Source organism: Schistocerca cancellata, chromosome 5 (assembly GCF_023864275.1).
Source record: "Schistocerca cancellata isolate TAMUIC-IGC-003103 chromosome 5, iqSchCanc2.1, whole genome shotgun sequence".
NCBI classification, from domain to species: domain Eukaryota; kingdom Metazoa; phylum Arthropoda; class Insecta; order Orthoptera; family Acrididae; genus Schistocerca; species Schistocerca cancellata.
The window spans coordinates 150,988,921-151,004,656 of record NC_064630.1 but is presented as its reverse complement, the minus strand read 5'-3'; the positions used below and the strand labels follow the sequence as shown (position 1 = coordinate 151,004,656).

The 15,736-nt window shown below is 35.1% G+C and overlaps 1 protein-coding gene across 1 annotated transcript in view; it reads left to right on the top strand.

The window, feature by feature from the left end:
• LOC126188160 (protein tramtrack, alpha isoform) overlaps positions 1 to 11,103 on the top strand; it is a 334,993-nt gene extending 323,890 nt beyond the window's left edge. The window contains exon 10 of the mRNA XM_049929674.1: positions 5,842 to 11,103. Coding sequence (XP_049785631.1) covers positions 5,842 to 6,087 — 246 coding nt within the window. The 3' untranslated portion in view covers positions 6,088 to 11,103. The remainder of the gene's footprint in view (positions 1 to 5,841) is intronic.
• The last annotated feature ends 4,633 nt before the right edge of the window (positions 11,104 to 15,736 follow it).

Genomic DNA, 15,736 nt, shown 5'->3' with positions numbered 1-15,736 from the left:
CTACATGCAGGTTTTTATATGAGTCAGCAATGAACTGTGTTTCACATGAGTGGTTTTTCTTGAACTGGGCTGAGTGTTTTAGAGAAGCTACTTTTCCACCAGAATGTCATACTGTTTGAACTTAGATTATACTCTAGATACTGCAACACACAGACCTTACGCTTATTGGTAACTATTTACGTAAATTGAAAGCAGAGGGGGGAGAAAGGGAAGGAACCCATGCTGTCAGCTGCATCAGGTCTTTAATGCAGAGTCAGATGTGTCAACTGAAAATGTGTGTCAGACCGGGATTCAGACCCAGGATTTCCTGCTTATTAGGCAGTTGCTAAATTCTCACCCAATGCCACTTAACCTCAGTCCTCTTCCGTGTTCTCTGTATTCTCTACTTTGAGATTCTTGCAGGAGGTTGAATGTGATTGTGCATTCACACAGAAGGTGGTGGATTCATATCCCACCGAGGCAATTTGATTATATAAATGCATGGTGTCTGTTCTTTCAGACATGTCTGAAAGAACAGTCACCACGCAGAATCTGCAAATCCCAATGCAGCTGGCATCATGAGTTCCTTGCCTTTCCTTTCTCCTTCCTCCACTTCATTTTACATAATACATATCACAGCTGGAAATTCCACATGGTGTCTCTTCTTTAGGGCATGTCTGCCATGCATTCATATAATTGAGGCTCCTAGGTGGGCTATGAATCCACTACCTTCAGTTTGAATTCACAATCTCATTCGACTTCCTGCAGGAGTCTCAAAGTAGCAGTCATGGAGGACATGGACAGGGACTGTGGATAGGTAGCGCTAGGTGGGAATGTGGGGCAGGTTCAAATTCTGGTCCGGCATACATTTTCACTCAGTGCTGCTGACTGTGCATAAAAGTCCTGATGCAGAGGACATCATGAGTTCCTTCTGTTTCCTTCCCTTTCTTTTCTCCCCCTCCACCTTTAGCTTACATAATATGTATCACAGCTACAGATTCCACATGGTGTCCGTTCTTTCAGACATGTCCGAAAGAACATATATCACATATTATTGGCCACTGATTCTGTACATCCATTCTGTTATTCTTTTCATAAATAGGGGTGATCCAAACTCTTTATCAGCAATGTGGGACTATTCTTCACTGCGTGGCAGTTATCAATAAATATAAACTAGGAAATAGACTTATTTTATTTTGTGTATAGTGTAAAATTTGAAAGGAATTTTGTCAGAGCTGGGTTCTTCTTTGTATTTGAATTTTTTTAACTGTGTGTACCATGATTACATCACTGAGTAGCGTATCAGTCTTCTCTACTGTGATGTAATGTAGCATATTTTATACTGATAAATTAAAATAAACTTATGGCATTGTAGAAACAGAAGGAACTTATGCTCCTAGCCAATACAATGTTCATACATTAAAGGGTGACTGTAAAAGAAACAAGAAGAGAATTGATATGACAAAATTTTTACTAGAAAATTACAATCTATGATGGGCAGTCAAATGGAATGAAAACCAAACACCAACCACAACAGAACGATGGAATGGTTCCATTCAAAATTATTGATCACCACGTGCATTAAGACATGTGTTCCGTTGGCAGACAAAATGATCAGTTCCTGTTCCATAGAACATGTTTGGCTGCTGATGGATCCACAACCACACCCCCTCTTGCACTTCCTCATCCAACTGAAACTGATGTCCATACACCTTTCTTCTGTCACTAAAGACGCGAAAATTACATGGTGAAACAACCAGACTGTACGGAGGATGTTGCAGTTTTTCCCAACCAAATTGCTGAAGCATAACATTTGTCTGATTGGCAGTGTGGCTGTAGATATCATCATGCAGCAAGATGATAATGTCTGACAGCATTCCAACAGCCCGAGGGCAAATGCCAAATCCAACAGTGAAAATGTCCCACATCTGCCCCACCAAAGAAATCCAGATCTGTTCATGTAAGGCCCAGTAAGGCCATGATGACCTCTTTCCTTGACTGCAAGGGCACTCTGCTTGTAGAGTTCATCGAGCATGGAACCACAGTCAGTGTGCACCACTATGAAGCCACTTAGCAGAAACTGTGAGATGCCATATAATCAAAACATCCAGGGATGCTGTCAGATACAATAATCTTGTTGCACGATGGTGCTTGCCCCCACACTACCAGTCAGATGAAGACTAAGCTCCAGTGATCTGGTTGGGAAACATTGCAACATCCTCATTACAACCCGATCTTTCACCGTATAACTTAGGCATCTTTGGTGACCTGGAAAGAGACAGGCATGGACATCAGTTTCAGTCAGGTACAAGAATGAGTGCAGTTGTTGATCCGTCAGCAGCCTACCGCATTCCAGAAAACAGGAACTGACTGTCTTGTCTCCCAGTGTGAACGGAACCATTCCATATATGGGTATTGGGTTTTCATTCAAATGCCCCTTATAGATCACAATTAACAAGCAGTGTTTATCGGTTTAGAAACAAATCACTGAAAATTTTGATAGTATAATTTAATTAAGATTTTATGTTATTGATATTTGCATTTACAACATTGTAACCAAACTGTTTACTTAAGAAGTTTTAGTATTACTGTAGACAAAGCATTCCTCTGGTCCAAAAGCAAATAGAGAATGAATCACCACATACTTAACTGGCTACAACAAAATACACACTCTTACATTTTTATTAACATGGAAGATTATGCATATAAATTATTTTCTGTGAGGTATCTAATAACTGTAGTTCATATACCAACAAAAATAATAGTTTTTGAAAATATAATGTAACTGGATATAGATAAAAAATCTAATCACTAAGTGGTGGCAGGAGGAAACACACATAAGAGTTCAGGAAATGTGCAAGCTTTCAGAGCCAGTGGCTCCTCCCCCTGACAGAACAGTTGAAGTGGAAGGAAGAGGGACAAAGGAAAAGCACTGGCGAGGTTTAGGAAATTGGGGGAGTTCTGAAAAGCTGCCCCAACGCAGGGTTAGGGGAGACTTACTAGATGATCTCCCCATCACCCAGAACCCTGCGTCAGGGGAGACAGTGTGGTACAGTAAGTCTCGCCTGACCTGGGGTTCTGAGCACCATTTGTATAACTCTACCCATTTCCTAAACCTGGCCAGCCCTTCCCCTTCATCTCTTTTCCTTCCCCCTCAACCCTCCTGTCAGAAGAAGAAGCCACTTGCTCCAAAAGCTTGCATGTTTCGTTAACTTTTATATGCTTTTCTCTTGCTACTTCTTGCTGAGTAGATTTTTTGTGTATTCAATTATATTACGAATCTAGTTGTATTGTTTCTCATGCCGTTAGAATTATTATGTTACCAGTAGCATTATGGTAAGGCTTTAGTGCATTAAAATCAAAGTGTGTGTTGGAGGATCATACTGTTCTTTCGTTTAGTAATTATGTAGAGGTAACTGTTTCATTTGCTGAATTTGGATTCATTGGTAAAAATGGTTTTGGTGTGACATTACGACTTTTTAGAAGATAATTCATTTCTGTGATGTTTGATGCAAGTTGATGGTATTGGATAATTTTAATCAGTCAGCATCCTCCCTTCCTTGACACTGACCTCCAGTAAATTGGAACAAAATGTGTGAAAGATATTGATACACTGTGGTGATTGGTATGTTGAAAAGTCCAACTTAACACATGTAACTAAGTGATGGAGTATGATTTGATAATTTAAACAAAGTAATTTTGTTGATTAAATCTGTTAGGGTAGTAGGCCATGTCATTACAAAATACTAAAAAACTACAAAACTGATATTTTGACTGTCTCTGCGACTCTTTAAAAAACTGGTGTATTTCCAGTTATTTTTAAAATAGCAAAAGTTTCACCAGTACCAAAAAAAGGTTCGTCTGAAAAAATATCAAACTACCAACCCATGTCACAGTTAAGTTCCTTCTCAAAAATTCTAGAAAAACTCTTCTGTGACAGGCTTTTAAGTTTCATGAATAAATATGCACCTCTTACAGTACAACAACATGGTTTTAGAAAGTCTAAATCTACACAGACAGCAATTTTCGAATTCTTAGACTGCATTTTAAAATCCCTTGATCAACATAAATTAGCTGCAGGTATTTTTCTATATCTATCAAAAGCGTTCGACATCCTGGAGCATAACATTCTGCTCGAAGAATTAGAAAGATGAGGAGTAAGAGGTGTAGCACATAGCTGGTTATGTTCATACCTAAAAAACCGCAGGCAGAAAGTATCACTTCAGTATGAATTCAACAAAATGAATAAAACAAGAAACAACTCTTTTCTTTCTATGGAATTACCAATAAAATATGGTGTACCACAGGGCTCGATCTTAGGTCCACTACTCTTCTTGATTTATGTGGACGACTTAGTTGAATATATGAGTCCCACAAAAACTATCCTGTTTGCCGATGACACCAGAATATTGCTCACTGGATCCAGTCCAGAAACTTTGCGGTCCGCAGCAGAAAGTTCTATGAAAAGACTTTCTGAGTGGTTCACAAAAAACAAACTCATTATAAATACTGAAAAAACTGTGTGTGTCGCTTTTCATTTAATTCCTCCAACTAATCAAATGTCTATTCAAGCCCAATTAAAAAATGATCCCCTAGAAAATGTAAGAGTCGCAAAAATTCTTGGGTCTTTGGGTTCAGCAAGACTTAAAGTGGGACACACATATAAATAACTTGTGTAGAAAACTATCATCTGTGTGCTATGGCTTAAGAATTTTGAAGGCTACAACAAGCAAAACAACAGTACTGCAGGCATACTATGCACAGTTCCACTCACTAATCCGATATAGGATCATTTTCTGGGTATACTCAACTCACAGTGTAAAGGTTTTTAGAATGCAAAAAAGAGCTTTAAGAATAATTTGTGGCCTTAAAACGATGGAGTCCTGTAAATCCTATTTTACTGAGCTTGGTGTTCTAAATGTTCCAAGTTTATTCATTTATGAAACTATCTTGTTCACTAGGGACTACCTCCTGAAAACAGGCAAACTGCTACAGAACAAAAATGTACACAACTATAGTACCAGAAGGGAATCAAATATACATCAAAAATATCACAGAACAACCACCTATCAGAGGAGCATAATTAACATTGGTGTAATACTACACAATAAGATACCAGAGGAAATAAAAAATACTACTCATCCAATATTTAAAGCTAACGTAAGGGCATTTCTAATAAAGCACTGTTTCTATTCTGTCAGAAAACTTCTGAATAAGTAACAAAATTAATTGTAATAGGTACCTAGTTTTAATTTGCCTACTATTTTGCTAATACTATGTATTATTGTAACTTATCTTTGACCTGTCCAATATCAGTTGTACAATGTGTGCTATGTGATAAAACTGGACCAATAAAAAATCAAATAACATCAAATCAGTCTTCTTCGTGATGATAGTTTAGTCAGCATGAAGAGGACCTCTACAAATGTTGTCAAAACATCAGTTTATGGTTGGTTTAGTGTTTCACAGTGTAATTGCCTAATACTCTAAAGAATTTAATTACAACTGACAGTGGAAGCTAGGGAATCCTACACACTCGTACAAATTAGTGTGTTAATCTGCCATCAAACTTTTTGAGTTATCATTGTGGTGCAGAAATTGAGTGCATTAAATATTTCCTGGACATCAGATTAGATGCTGTTGATTCTGTTTGTGAGAGAAGAATAAGCCATATTAAACTTACAGGCAAGAATAGGGCTATATTGTACCATAGTCTTCAGATCTCATCTACAACTTGGTAGTGAAGTGTAGAAACTAAATATGACAGTAATATTTATGAAACTATAACAACAATGCCTGTTAATGATGCATTTAATTATTTTATCCCATCAAGTGTAATACATATAATTCTTATATATACAGGAGACAACGTACGAGTGCCCACTGCGATCGAACCACTGCCCTGCCCTGAGGCCTGGTCCTGCACTGGGTTGCAACTATTGCTGGAATACAATCGACAGCCATGGCCGCATTCTCCGGCGTAAGACTAAATATTATTGCCCTGAGTGCCAAACCAATCTCTGCATTGTTCCCTGTTTTCAGGCATATCATGAACGTGCGACAGCTCCACCTGGCAGCAAGATTTTGCCTAAGACTGGTTCCATATAGTGAATAATGACACTGCATTAGGATAAATAAATTCTTTCAGCTTTCTGCCATTCAGAAAGTGCACAGAGACAATATTTTTCATTGTTAGAGAGTCAGTTCTGTCAAAACAGAGAATTTTGGCTTGTTTAACTCAGAGGGACAAATTGGATCATTTAAAGGAGTTCCACACACATACATTAATTGTGCATGATCAAAATGAACTGTGTTGAACTTGTTAGGTCTGTTGTATTCTCTCACATTAACATGGTCAGTGGATCTATGTGACTGCTGAATTTTCTTTCAGAACTTATAACTTGACCATATTTTTTGTGTTGCATTTTCATATTACATATTACATGCAATGAACTCATTCGATGCACATTTCACAGTAAATAGAATTTTGTGAAGCAAGTAATAAAGGGGTTCTACATTAAACTAATTATTATCTCGAACAGATTAACTATTTACAAAAATAAAAATAGGAAATCCAATCGGTACTCCAGAAATATCATCCTGTTTATATTTTCCTTTAGTCTTTCTGGGTTGAGTTTCATTGAAATTTGTCAATGCTTAGGCCCAAAATCCCTAGCTGTGATGACGCCCTAATATACCCAACTGTCATATGATCTGGAAGTGATGTTGAAGTTATAAGGTGTTTCATTAAAGAATAACCGAAATAAATTTACAAGCATATTGAATAAAAGGAAGAAGTTTGTTTTTGGTCACTCACTTGGAATACTGGAAGGTATTTTGTAATTAATAAGCTTAGTGGAATATGGTTCCAAAATGAATGGCCTGTTGATTCTAAAAGAATTCTCCTGTCATATTCCCAGCTGACACACTTACGATGCTACAAACTGCAAACAGAAATATGTTCAATTCCTATTCTTAGTGGCTTCAAATAGAAGGATGTGCCCTTGGATGACAGCAGCATAAAGTAGTGTAGTGGTGAACATTGAAGTTTCAAATTTAAAAGAAAGATGAAAGGAATAATGAAAATAGAGAAAAGGATTAAATATACTGAGAGAAAAGTTAATAATAACCACATTAGAGGGTAGTATATAAGGTTTGCGGTAGAACAGTTACCTTGATAACTTTTTTCTGTTGTTGCTTCCTGTGGGTCTCTTCTGTTCTGTATTTTCTGTTGTGAAGTTTTAGCTGATGATATGAGGTGCCTTATGAGAGAAGTTTCAAAAATCTGCGTTGTTGACTAGTTATATACCTTTTAATGCTGCTTCGATGCTGCCTTTTTTGCGGTTTTTAGCTATGTGATTTTTATGGGCTCTTGTGTGGTCTATAGTTTCACTTTTGATTATATGTTTGAATAGTATTTACAATAATGTTTCCCTTCATCTTTGGCACATTGATTTGGATTCCAATTTTTAATATCACTTCAGTGAATATTTATAGCTTTCCACATCTTCTGTTCTTCCATAGAAATTTGCCATATCACTTTAGAAAGCAGATCTGTTTCATAGTGCTGTAATATAAAATAAAATTCACATCATGAACAACTCAAAAGATCCTTACCCTTTGGTTCCAACTGTCCAAATTTTCATGCAGTTTAGCTTCTGTCAATTTTAATTCTCTCTTCTATCTGTCAATTTTAATTCTCATTCAGTTTGTTTAGTAAATTGTATGCTGGCAGGACATTCAGCTTGGGCAGTATACCATTGTAACATATCACATATAGCTGTGCTGATATCCTTTTAAATATGCTATTGACTGTCTACAGCTCTGCTTTCAAACAACATCTACCAGATGGTGATCGAACATTAAACTCTGAACTTCCTTCCTGTCTTTTTCAAGAAAACATTGTATGGTGACTTCTTGTGTTACACTATTTTTCTAAGGCTTGTATGACTATCAACAATATACAATTGAGTACCTGCCCAATCTTCTATATACTCTAGATTATCTGACAATTTCCAATTAAAGAGTCTGGAAGCACTAAAAATTCAATGTGTGCTTGTTTATTAGAAGAGTGTCACCTTGGATACTAAACTTTTTAATTAGGAGGTGCTAATTTACTGTAGCAATTATACAACTGAATCCTTTAAGTGAATAACTGAATTCTTAATGTCAGAAAAAGAGACATTTCACAGTAGAATATTGGTTTCTTAAGAAATGTAGATAATAGATGGTATCATATCATTGCAAATTAACAGGAGGACAGCAGATAATATTTTGGGTGTCTGAGCTTGAAACACTGATCCTGTAAAATTGTGGATCATTTGTAGATTATAATTCGCTTTTTGTAGTTGCAAACTATATATTTTCCTTAGTTCCTGTTCCCCTGTCCTTCATTGTCCACTTGGCAGTCATCAGCACAATCTTTTAAGTTCACTAATTCAGGCAGTAATCAAGATCATCTCACTAGCCTCTATTTTTTAGTATTTTTTTCTTGCCACACTGTTTTCTTAATTGGCCAGAGGCTCAACAGTCACTTGTTTATGCATCATGTTTATTATGTAATTTTGTGCATAATTATCTTGTTTCACAAAAGATACAACATGCCTCCCTTAAAAAAAACTCAAATGTACACAATAAAATTTCTCTGCAACTCATTAATGCAATTAATGGTATGTTTTCTGTATACCATTACAGAGTTTATATTTGTGAAGACTGTGGTATTATATGTGTGTGAAGGAATCTTACTGTTGTACTCATAATGCTTGAGTGCTTAATCTATGTTTGCAATCTATATGAAAAAAGTGAATGAAGTATATTTGTTGCTGTAAAATTCACTAAAAATTAATTCCCTGAACTACTATGCAGATTAATATAATGAATTTTTTCTCATTTAATGATCACAGAAATTTGTCACACTCATCTCCATGAAGCACTACCCCAGTAATTCCCTTCCTTTCAGAACATTACATTACATACATCTATATTTGCAGGACTTTTTTAGTAATACTTCATATCAGAAATTATTAGAATTATATTGTTTGTAAAATAAGTGACTTGCTGTTTGAGCTGTTGAATGTTGTGCAGCTGAGTATACATTCTGATATTTTTCTTAGCACACAAGAAATGAGAAAGAATAACATTGTTTTGTGCTGAACTGTTTTTACTCCCTTTCACTCTAACCCTCAATTTGTTAAAGTGCCTTTCTGTTTGTCCTTTGTAGCAATATAACATTCACAGTGCAAATTATCATGGGTTCTGAGATTTTTTAACATCCAAACAGTGTTATTTCCATTGCTTGCAAAAGATTTGAGTTTTTAAAAAATTGTGAAGTTTCTCTACACTTCAGGTTTCACTTTACTCTTTAAGTTCTCCTTAGATGAGTTACAGTGTGGTTTGATGAAAAACAAAGACACCACTCTAGCTCAGTGTTTCTTAAATAAACACAAGGTTGTCTTTTTTTTTCCTGCTGTCATTTCTTTCCACTGGACATGAAGTTAGCACATCTTCAGTGATTGTGGTTTTCATTTCTCAGTTTTTCTCTCTGATTTCAATGTTCTCTCATGTAACATTATAAGCAAAGAGAGGCAATATATCAAATACAATTCAAAAGATGGAATCAGTAGCTTACATGAAAATTCACACCTCCTTTCCACAAAATTTAGTTCATCTTGCCATTTCTTTTGTGTCATACAATATAATTATTTAGCACTATGACCAGCATATTGATCAGAGAAGTGTAGACTATTAAGAGCCATAATGTAACATGTCAGTGGAGTTATTTCCAAAAAGGAACATAGGGCAAAGTAGTGACAGAAATACTATAGAAAAAAATTAATGTTCATTACCTACTGCACAAGTTTCTTCTGGAAGCCAGTGAAGTACCTAGACTAGACCATTCTGTAATTCACTGTTTATTAATATTTTTACATCCACATTTTTCCACTGTTTCAGTAAAAGGCATGCAAACACACTCTTGAAGATATATGAAATAAATTCTTGTCCTTTTCAAATCATTTCTAAAATACTTTGTCTTTACTGAGACCAAGAACGTGTTCGTATCAGTGCTGTTAGTGTTTGACATGCTGATAAGTATGGCACCTCTGTCTACAGTCTCATACATATTTCATTTCACTCTCCCATTGTGATTATATTTTGGTATATAAATTGAAACAGTCTGTCACCATATAGGAAAGTCACTTGATACAGAGCATTCATGACAGTTTTACTTCTTTTAACTGAAGCTATAAATACTATATGCTGGTACCTGTGGTAGATAAGTCTTAGTTTTTACAAGAAGTGTGATGTTGGCTACGTAAATGTAACTTTTCAGTGCAAAACCAATGGCAAAGATCTATAATTTTGTAGACTTCTAGTGTTCAAAATACTCCCTGTATTATTCATTCAGTTACTATTGTACAATAATATGCATTGCTGGGTTGATACTAAGAATGTTGTGATAAAGAAACATGTATACTGTGTACATATTAAGAGAATGGTATGAACCATTTAAATCTTTATTTTCTGTATTTCACTGTTGTGCCTCTCAACTGTCAAGATTTTGTACAGTTGTTATAGTCTTTGTGTCATACATGTTACAAACAGAAACTTTATTTTTAATTATACTGTTTGCAGATAAAGATTAATAGTAACTGTTACTTATGCACATTAACAGCTAGTATGCAAAAATTTGAGAGAGAAAATTGGTTGTAAAACTTATTGTTTGTCTACAAAAATATTGCTCAATTCTATTTTTATGCTAAAATTGCTTGTATAGACATCAGAACATGTGTTTGTTTTGTTTTGGCTTTGGGATAGGCTGTAATAGAAGTTGCAGTTGTGTGATGTGAGTAAAAAGTCTACTAAAAATTGTAGTTGGTTCACATGTGGTATTGTCAGAGAGCTATAAATTAAACAAGTAATCCCAAAAAGGTGCAATTCTGAACGTGTAGACAGGCAGTTTAGAAACTGTGTGTAATGCATTTTACAAAGTTCGAAATCATATATTTAGTTTTAAGGACAGTAACAAATATTTGTCCTTGTACCACATGTTTGGTATTGTTAAGATTTCAGACTTTGCGGAGAAGGTACAAGATCTACTCTTAATATTAATGTATAAATGCCCCCCCCCCCCCCCCCCCCCCCCCCCCAAAGAAAAATAAATAAATAAAAAATCCTAAGGATTACATTACTTTAGAGGGTTAACAGTTAAAGAGTTAAGCATAAATTATAGTGACAAGATGGTCACTTAAGTATACATTTAACATATTAATGAACGGGAGAAGGGGGGCAAGCATTTTTGAGAACTTGGTAAAGGAAAATTGATGAAACCAGGCACACCAGAAAAATAGGACTGCTACTAAGTCTTTAATTATTCCATCCCCAGCATGTGTTAGTGTGATGAAGGCAGTTCAGTCAACTGACTGAAAATTTAAAACATAAATAAAACTCTGTACATTGGTATATTTTTCAGTATAATTAAGCAGTAGCACTTCTTGCCAGAGAAGCACGCATTTGCTCTCTTCGGTACCAAACAGTTGCCTGTGAATTTTTCCATTATAGTGTAACATCATGAGTAATATTAGTAAAGTTATGCACATAATTTTTCAAATTCTGTTATTTGTTTTCATACATCAAGGACTTTTTCCCAATCCAGGTCTATTATGTACCATCTTCTAGAAGCACATGTTGAATTTGGGAAAAATTGCCAGACTGCCATTAATGGAAAAAAATCCTTCCAGTGGTTATCAGCTTGTGCTGATTGTCAAAAAATACTTATTTAGTTTTCTTAAAGAAATCTCTCTTACTCTCCAAAAACTTTTCCTTATCTGCTGTATGTCCATGTTAGCCTGATTCCCTTATTGTTTTATTTCAGTCACAGGTCACACAAATAGTATCTTAACCAGTTTTGACATTTTAGAAAGTTATCAGATGCTTGACTTTTCTGAAAGTAAAAAATACAGTTAGTATGCTTAGTCTATGTGAGCATGTTTGTCATTTGCGGACTTCAGTAAATTGTTGCACAGGCACCTACTTTAAATGTCACTTGCAGTGTCAATGCAAATTCCAGATTTTGACATGGGTACTAATTAGATCAGTCATGTAATGAGGGTTTTTTAATACCTGAATCTATATTTATACAACAACTTTTAAATGAAGTGGTGAGTCACTTTAATTCCCAACTGCTTGTGTATTTGGTGATCAAGGGAAAAATGTGTTTCCAGTGATTACTACAACTGACATCTTCAACATTTTCAGCATCTCTCTCTCTCTCTCTCTCTCTCTCTCTCTCTCTCTCTCTCTCCCTCTCTCTCTCTCCCTCTCTCCTCTCATGGCCTTGGCTGATTAGTGCCTTTGGAAAAAGTCGAAACCATGTTCCAGAACAGAACTTTAAATAAAATGTCCACTTTTTATTAACAGTGTTCTATCAGCATACCTGTGTGACAAATTACACTCTGCCTTACCAAAATCCCCTCCATTTCAAATTCAACAATGACATTCTATACAGCAAATTCGAACAGTGGAAACTCCAGGATGGAATATCAATAATATTAGGAAAAGGATAGTCACTGTAAGTAGCAATCTATACTTTTCCTAATATTGTAGGCTATACAGCAAACTTGGCAAAGAGGCAGGATATGGCAGAAATACTTTATCCTGAAATTGAACAGTGATTCCACTATGATAACATTCCTCTGCATTGAGACATGTCTTGAAAACTTTTATCCTAGGAGCACACAATAGTGCTCAGTTTTATATTCTGATTAAAATAATCTTGTGATTGTAGTATCACATCAATGCTTTGGTTAAGCTCTGAAGCAGGCTGAAATAGCGTGGTGAGTAGGACAGACTGTCAATTGGGCACATATTTGTTACCTGCAACAGTGGCTTCATTAATTTCCCTGTAGCAATGTTTTAGTATTGTAAATTTTGAAACACTCAATTTTTGGGAACAATGTCCTTTAGTATTAAATTTGCAGAAGTCGTTACCTGTAAGAGTAAGTCACATACTTTAATTACAAAATGAGTGTTTTCCCTAAGCACAAAATTTCATCAATTTATGAAGCTGACATATTTTAATAAATGTTAAATCCTGATGTGAGTTAGTATTTACTAAGAAAACATGGTTTTCCATTCTCGTGGAAACAAGATCCTCTGCTAAATATCAATGTTTGAATTATAATCCATTGTTTGTTGAGCAAAATTGTCATTTGAAGTACATCTACATGATACATCCACACTTGGCTACAATGAGAGGAACAAAGCACACCCACCAGTCTCACATGTAGCTTCTGTTTTGCATTTACCTGATGTGGGAGCAATGCTCCATGGACAAAATACATATATATATATTTAGATAATGAGAAGCAGGCTCTCTCATTCTTCACTGCAGCTGGTTTGCAGGTATTTGTAAATCATCGTTGGCTGTACATACAAAATTATGCAGAAAGATAACTAGAGGGATTTTGACATACGAAATTGAAGTCCTCTTAAAATATTATCGTTGGAAAAATTACAGTATTATTGTTATATGGAACATTTGTTCTGCTGTTTAAATACTTCTAATAGTAGGTAAATGTAATAGGACATTTATAATAGAAGTGTCAGATCTGTGTATATTTTCTGAGAATATTGAAGTTACGTTTCATATGGCTATTGCTGTAATTGGGAAGTGTATGTCAATTTATTGCTACATGTTTGACAATGTTAACAATTTAAAATGTTATTACAACACTGTGTTTCTTGGCTGCTTTGTAATAAGCCAAGTATCTTGGCTACACAGTTATGTTCTATGAAGCTCATATCTTAGTTCTGCAAATCCAATATTAGTGCTGTCGAGATGTGCCATTACGCACCCCCTTTTTTATTTTATAATTGCAGTGATTTTCATCCACGCCAGTTGGTTACAGTGGATGCCAAAATGTTATAAGGAAACTTTTATTAAGTGTTAATGTATTTAAAGAGAGTTGATATAAGAGTGAAGTATGCCGGTGAAAGCACTTTGGTGAAGCAGAAAACTTTGAAGAAACAATTTTAGTGTGTGTATCATAATACAGCTCATGTGGTGTATTTATGATTCTTCATTCTATTCAATTACATATGGTTTATATCTGCGTACACAAAGTTCCGTGTGATGGCATGAAAAACACATACATTAATTGTGGGTTTCCCAGATATTAATATTTTTGTAGGATTAGGTTGCATGTTTTGGAGGTCTGAAGAAATTATTTTCTACTCTTTCAGACCTTTTGTTAAATGCTGTAATATTTGGCAACCATACATGATGTTTGGCATTTATTTTTATAAAATAAAGTTAATGTCTACTGCATGATAAACATTATGATTGAATATATTTGTATTTTAGTGACTGTTGTACATTGTTTCAGTATTATATCATGACACTGGTTACACTGTATTTGAGACAAAGCAATGTACTTTGTCTTTATGTTGGCGTTACTATGTGTGTATAAAAAAGGAACAATGTTACACATATAGAATAAGGATTGCTTGGAAAAGGTGTGAAATTTTGTTCAGTTCCCAGCAAATTCAATTCATCAAATGATTGCCAATCTTTTTGTTGCTTCTTTTGAACATTCCTACTAGGTGTTATAATGCTCTTAGCAAATGCATATTGCATGCATTTGAGAGGGCAAAGTGCAAATCATATTTTAAAAAAAACTGCAGGTCAATGAAGTACAGTCCTTGTATCATTAGTACCCTCTGCTGTTATGTCTACCTTGTGACATTGTGCTCTGGAATAACAGTCCCAAATCTTTTGAGTATTTTGTATAATAAATATTAAATAACTTGTCAGAATTTCTCATTTATATTCTATTTTACTAGATCAATTGAGTAAATACATTTCCTTTAGTATTATTGCATGTTCATGAGCTTTAACTTCACAATTTCTCATAATTATGTGAAACTGTGCATTGTCCCCTATTCATACTTTTATCGTTGGACAGTAATTCTATTTAGAACTTCATTCTAGAACACAATGGCAAGCTAATTGTTTTATTAATCAAACTTTTATGACCTGTTATAAGTGTGGTGAGTCAAATTTTAGTTTTTTAATTGCAGTCCCATGGCACAGTTCACAACTTAGGAACTTGTGAATATCTGGAGAGTGTGTTATTTACAGAAGATAATTAAATTGTTAATTTGATTTCAAATACAAATTTGCAGTAGCATTTTTCTTTGCTGGATTCAGAACAGAATTACTGGGCTCTTAGCAGTCATTCAGTGAAATTCTCTGCCTATTTTGGCAGCCGACTGTGCTGTAAATTACAACACTTTTACCAAATCATATGGGTAATGAAGGTATTAATCAATAACCAAAGTTTACATCAAGTAATAGCCATGAAAATAAAAATGGGATAATGAATGAACAGAAGCTTTAATCATTAACACCGAATGAATTACTGCTTTCAGAAAAAGCAACTTTTGTTTTCTGCAGGATGTCACTAATTCACAATCTGCAGTTTCCTTGTGATCATTCTCATTTTCAAGCCTAAAAAGTGGGGCTTGTCATTCTAATACTTCTCTTTTCTCTCTCTCAACCCCTCCTCCCCCCTCTCCCTGCAGCCCACTCTCCTAAACCAGACAAAGAATATTGCTGGGTTTCTGGAATCTCGTAATTCAGTGTGTTCCAAGAAATATTTTTGGTGTTGGCTTCTCTACATTAATCTGGGATTTTATGATTACAAAAACAAGTTTGAGATTTTATTCCCTTTCAGTACTAGAATTTTTTTAAAAAAAA